Source organism: Neopsephotus bourkii, unplaced genomic scaffold (genome assembly GCF_033783945.1).
Source record: "Neopsephotus bourkii isolate Nb327-2 ecotype Australia unplaced genomic scaffold, CSIRO-AGI_Nbou_v1 NB_1760, whole genome shotgun sequence".
Classification (NCBI taxonomy): domain Eukaryota; kingdom Metazoa; phylum Chordata; class Aves; order Psittaciformes; family Psittacidae; genus Neopsephotus; species Neopsephotus bourkii.
In genome coordinates this window covers 3049235-3055070 of record NW_026902234.1, presented here as the reverse complement: position 1 = coordinate 3055070, position 5836 = coordinate 3049235, and the positions used below count along the sequence as shown (strand labels likewise).

The window sequence follows — 5836 nt, the reverse complement described above, 5'->3', positions numbered from 1 at the left end:
TTTCAGTGTTGTCCATAGTATTACTAACCACTGCTTGTACAAATCTGTGGATGAAAGGAATCATCAGAGTTCTAAGCTCTTAATATGTATTACTTATTGCACTTTAAAACAAATGTCATCATACTAGGTAGGAATTAAGATTCCTAAGCCCACAGGGTGGGTACCTTTTCATACACATATATATAAATGTCATCAAGTGACCTGCCTCAGAGGAAGGCTGACTGAAGACAGGTGAGTCGGAATTCATTCATAGACTATTCATTCAGAGCCAGAAGCTTTGATTTTGTTTTGATTTAGCATCTTGTCAATATTGTGATTGCTGCACTGTTTCTGCCTAGGCCTGTGATGGTTTATGTGATGGGAGGGAAAAAATAAGGCTGATAACTTATAACTATATAATCTATCAATTTCGTACATGTGGAAATAGTAACAGTGTGTAGCTTTCAATGGGGCCGTGTATGGATTTTCCATTGAATTCACAGGTATTGGATCAAGCTATATTGATCTGGGCTTGTGAATAATCAGGGCTAGCGATAAAGTTCCAACTGAGCTACTGCATGTACCCAGCTCTGGCCATGGGCGTTTGTTGGCCTGAATAAGCCTTCTCAGGACAACAGAGTATTTCCAATGACACTGCTGAACTATTCGTGTTTCTGCACCCATGCAGCCTGGTTTGCAGTAGAAATACAGGTTAAAGAGATTAAAATTAAGTACTAAAATATTATTAAAACTATTATTAAAATTATTGTTATAATTATTATTAAAATTAGTATTAAAATCGGAAAGGGGTTTTCAAGTGTTAACTGCATTGTGTGATGATTGCCTACAAGACTTGTGGCACGTTTTGCATTCAAAACCCTCTTGGGAACAAGTTTTTTGTAAACCATAAAACCTGCTCAGTTTAAATGCATTTAGCAGCAAGGCAAATACAGTCAATGTCTTCTGTAATTGATAGCTTTTATCTGGTAACAGTTTTGAATTCTATTAACAAGCACAATGAATGCATTGATCAGTAAAGCAATTATCTGCCACTAGTATCGCAGATCACAGAATCACATAAATTATCACAGAAGTATTATTTCATCAGATGGATGTTGGAGCTACCTCGCATACCTTAGCAGAGAATTAAGGGTCATATTGCTTCATTTTTGAAAACATGTTTTTTCCAAAAGGCAAGCAAAAAATCTCATTGCCTTTCCAACAGACACACAAAAGATGTGTGCACTCTAGCACGTTAGACTTCAGACAGTTATTTAAAGCAAAAGTACCTCACCTGCTCATCCTAAAGACAAGCTATGGGTGTTCTCATGCTATGGGAGGAGCCATGTGAGCAAGCAATGAGAAGTGACGGGCTAAAAAAATCCCTGCTGGCCCAGGCAGCTGACAGGGACCTCCCTGCTCCCAGGCTCCCCAGGCATGGCCTTCCCCTCTCAATGTGGTGGTGTAATGGCACATGAGATGGAGGAGACATTCAATGACAGGAGAAGCCTGTGTCCCCAAACAAGGAGGAAATAAGGATCAGATAAGGATCATCACTTGCTTCTCCTCCCACCTCCACTTTCTGAAGCTGGTGGCTGCATCCCATGCTGGGGGTGAGGGGAAGGACATGCTGCAGAGAGGGTGTCTTCACTCTCCAACCTATCTGCACCTGTCTGGGAGCTTTTGGCATGCAGACTTTGCTACGGGGTGTTGAAAATGAGCACCGATTCATTCCTGTTCTGCAAACTGCTGTGTTTCCAGGTCTGCTGGGGCAGCTGAGGAGAGCCATTGCCATGATTCCTGCACTGCTCTTGCTGGGCCTTATGGCCCTTGTTGGTGAGCCAGGGTTTGGGTTCGGGTTGCTGTCAAAAACACCAAGGAACTGTTTGAAGAGGGACTGCAGAGAGGAGGTGTACACTCAGGCCTGAGGTCCCCTTTCTGCACGGCGCTGTAAAGCCCCATGTGACTGATGGTCCTCGGCTGCTCTATGAGGCTGCTTGCTGTTCACGTGCATCCCAGACCAGCATGTCTGGAGTGTGGGACTGACACCAAAAGGGAGTCACAGACATACCTTCTCTTGATTTTACCACCTAACTTTCTCTGATCCCCGCCTGCCCAGAAATGATCCCACCAATGTGGCAAGCTCTTTGATGGAGGCTATTCATTCCTCCGGAACTGAGGAAGCAGAGTAATTTGCCCAGGCTGAGGCAAGCACTCTCCTGAATTAATTCCTTACCAAGTTATAGAGGGTCATAGAAGATGCTCCCAGCCAGGGTGCTCGGGTACCACCAGCCATCACCCGAGGGGTCACAGATATTTTTGGGCATTAGATGGAGAGCACCCTCTGAAATAACTGCAGAGGCTGTGGTTCCCCTCTCCCACACCAGCCTTTGGACCTAACAAGGCAGATGCCTATTCATCTAAATTGTCATTAGATACATTCACTTCAACCTATGCAATTAGAAAAGAACAATTTCTGTTCTCTACCTGTCTTTGATGTTAGTAATGGAGAGCAGTGGCAACCGTACAAGCATGGTCAACACAGGGTGATGTGGATTACTGGTCTGCATGAATCCCTCATGCTGTATGGACCTGCAGCACACTGTAGAGTATCACCCTGAGATCTTACGCGTTTAAACACCTGTATTTAATTTTTCAGCTCCATCCATGAGTTACAGTTGCTATGGTGATATAAGTGCTCTTCAAGCCCCACTGGTCCCCTGTACAGCTGTAAGAGCCTCGGATTGTGGTAGGTATAATTCATTGCTTGATTTGTCAACCTGTTTGTACCTTACAGAGAGATGCTTTGTCTGCTACCAAATTAAATGTGTTGCAGCTACTCAATTAGCCGAAGGAGAGAAAGCAACACCTCCTCTCCCAAAATGTCAGGTGCTGTGAAGCCCCCAGACCTGGTGGGAAGTGGGAGGACAAATTCCAGGTCCCATAGTCAGGATCCTCAGCTGCTAAGCAAAGGGAAAAGGTGCAACCCCTTTTCAGTTAAAATGGTTTCTTCATCGGCCAGGACTTTAGCATCTTCACAAAACCCCAGAGCCTGTCTGCTCAAAGGGGAAGATGTGCAGAGCCAGGCCCTGAGTGCTGGCATGTCAGCTCCGCTAGCCGGAGGCATAGTTTGCAGGAGGAAGGTCCCACATGCACAGCTGTCCTACCTCTGGATGACCCTTTTCTGGTAACTCCTTCCCATTTCCCTCATTCTTGTCTTGTGTTACTGCCCCATCATTACAAAGCTGACTACATCAGGTTCATACTGCTGAGATCTCCAGGGACTTTGCCACATACATCGGATGTAGGCAGCTCCAGGGCAGACACCTGACTGCGGGTGTCCAAGTATGGATCTGAACCTGCTTGCTTGTTTCCAAACTGTTCCAAAATTACCTTTGAGAAAGCCCCACCTGGACAGTCAGTCAGCCTCACAGTCTTTTCAAATGCATTTTGAATTGCACTTTTCTGACTCCAGAGCCACATTTCCAGCCATGCAGCAGCAGGAGTAGCCCATGAACATGCAGTCCCACCTCCTGAGAAGCTGCCCTCTTCCCCTCATCATCCTTGGGTTCTCTGGCCGCAGAGTCAATGCTTGTTCCTCAGGCGCCACTGCCCAACTTGGTGTAGCTGTGTTTACTTCAGCACTTGAGTTACTCCTTTGAAACACCACTCAAAGGTGAAGCGAGGGTTTTGGACAGGAGGGTGTGTGAGTCTGCCCTTTCCTAACACACAGGACTTGCCCTGGTACGGAGCTCTGTTGAAGCAGACATCATACGCCTGAGGAAATACGAGATCCCGATTAAGAGAGTAGCCAGAAACCTGTGTTTGGAGCCAGCACTCATTGCTGGCATCATCTCGCAAGAAAGCCGTGTTGGTCTGCTCCTAGACAACGGCTGGGATCAGGAACGGCACAAGTACGGCTTGATGCAGGTACGTGGGGATGATGAGTATGAGTAACAGAACAGTAATGTACTATTTATCCCAGGGCCTTACCTTAGTAAATGACTGTTCTGTGTTCAGGACACCACTTAAATTTGTTCCTTCTACATCAAAGGTTGTGCCTAAGTGTTGCCCTGAGTAAGGTCACTTCAATGAGTCACAGCCTGGGAGTACAAAGAAGACAGGGAAGATGATAGAGCTGTGGTTGTGTTCAGAGGAAAACCCATTTTCTTGCTTGACTTTTCTAGCTTGGTGTGCATCAACAGCCTTTTGGACTGTGGGATAGTGAAGAACATATAAATCAGTGCTCAACTATTCTGGTTCTTTCAATTAATGAAGTACGGGCAAGACATCCTACCTGGACGTGGGACCAGCAGCTGAGAGGTATGTGAGGGGCTTTGTACTAGAAAGGGATATGCTGAATGATGGGTGTGCTGTGCATTTGTTGGCATCACTTTTAAGAGCATCACTCTAGCAGATTTTACAGCATCTCTTGTCAAAACAACAGGCAAACAAACAAAAAACCCACACCAAACTGGAGTTTTCTATTTGAAAAGAGGCAATCCCAAAGCAACAGATCAGCAAGAGGTCTGAATACAGATGCAGCCTCCCAGCTCAAAGTGCTGTCCACAGAGCCTCCATGTTTCTGCCTACCGAAGAGAGACTGTGGTGGGACACTAAGCTCCTTGGCAGCTTTACTGTAGTAGGAAGCAGCATGAAACAAGCCCAGCCTTGCAGCCAAACTTCCTCTTTTCTGTTCATCCTACGAGTGAAATAGCTGTCAGGTGGACAAATAAGGTGCAAAGCAGCCAAACAAAAGCCACTGGGGAAGGCAGAAATTGAGGTATCGCAACGTAACAGATTGATTGTGGCATGCTGTTAACTTGTGTGAAGGAAGCTTGGGATCCAGGTCTGCCTGCAGTCCATGTTATCTGTGTGCTGGTTTGTTCACCCTGCACTATTTCCTAATTTGCCATCCTTGTTCTGCCACTACCTTTTTTTGATTACACCCTTTTCTAGGACCACCATGCCATTCCCACTTTCATTTGGAGAGAGTCATGGGTTCCTTCAGTATCAAAATAAGGATTTTACAGAACTAGTCACTTTTCAACCATAATGCAGAATGAGCGATTTCCCAAGCAGTTGTGTTGGCTTGGTGAGATGCATGGCCCTTTTAACTAGGAAATTTTACCTTTTAATCTTTGTTTCTTACTTCTAAGCCTGTAACAACAACTTATTAACTTTTTCTAGGGGGAATCTGCACCTACCGTGCAAAAATGGGCAACTTCCAGGTCTACGAGGATGACCCCTGTGACAGAGACAGCTACTACGTCAACAGTGTGATTAGGCGAGCCCAGTACTTTAAGAGACATGGGTTCTAGCTCATAAACCTACACCACCACCAAGCCTCTCCTCCACATAGACTAGCCCAGTAGTGATCGTAGTACCCAGAGCAGCTCCTCAGGTCCCCTGACAGGACCAGTGCTGGTAGCAACGGCTCAGCATTGCCTTCCAGGGAACCTGCTGGGACAAGACACCACAAGCTCGGGGCCTTTGAAAGCAGATAGGGACAGTCCAGCAATGTTCAGGTGTCAGGTGAGGAACGTGCCTCTTCCTATTTGAAGCTGAACCCAGAGCTGTTTGTGCATCCCCCAACCATGGGCACACAAGCAGCTCTCTCTGTGCATTGTCTGTGTTCTGCCCATCTCCTTTATCCACCTCCTTCCCTCTCCCTGGCCAATATGGTGGTGAAGCCCCTAAGTTAAACTCATCCTTCCCCTTGATTGTGCTGGCTGCAGGGCAATGAAGAGACTCCTTGCCAAGCCTTTGGTCTCTGCACTAGCTGTCCATTCCTATGGCCAGCCTTGTACAGGACAATGCTAAACATGCTTCTGTTAGTCACCCAAGCCCTGGAGCC

At 46.3% G+C, this 5836-nt stretch overlaps 1 protein-coding gene across 3 annotated transcripts; it reads left to right on the top strand.

Annotated features, from left to right (window-relative positions):
- The first annotated feature begins 738 nt into the window (after positions 1 to 738).
- On the top strand, positions 739 to 5473 carry LOC133225485 (lysozyme g-like). 3 transcript variants are annotated; one of them, XM_061377932.1, is made up of 5 exons: positions 739 to 1815; positions 2639 to 2728; positions 3713 to 3909; positions 4167 to 4302; positions 5170 to 5473. In XM_061377932.1, the coding sequence occupies exons 1-5, from the start codon at positions 1584 to 1586 to the stop codon at positions 5298 to 5300; spliced, it is 786 nt and encodes a 261-aa protein (XP_061233916.1). In that variant the 5' UTR covers positions 739 to 1583; the 3' UTR covers positions 5301 to 5473. The 3 variants fall into 3 exon arrangements, with proteins under 3 accessions (XP_061233916.1, XP_061233918.1, XP_061233917.1); XM_061377934.1 differs by lacking the exon at positions 5170 to 5473 and adding an exon at positions 4689 to 5163; XM_061377933.1 differs by lacking the exon at positions 2639 to 2728.
- Positions 5474 to 5836: the final 363 nt, after the last annotated feature.

Bases quoted from the DNA above. Each gene is read 5' to 3' on its own strand.
- LOC133225485 (XM_061377932.1), top strand. From the start codon at position 1,584: ATGCTGGGGGTGAGGGGAAGGACATGCTGCAGAGAGGGTGTCTTCACT. The intron at 1,816-2,638 runs GTGAGCCAGGGT...TTAATTTTTCAG, and splicing joins GGGCCTTATGGCCCTTGTTG to CTCCATCCATGAGTTACAGT. The intron at 4,303-5,169 runs GTATGTGAGGGG...AACTTTTTCTAG, and splicing joins GTGGGACCAGCAGCTGAGAG to GGGGAATCTGCACCTACCGT.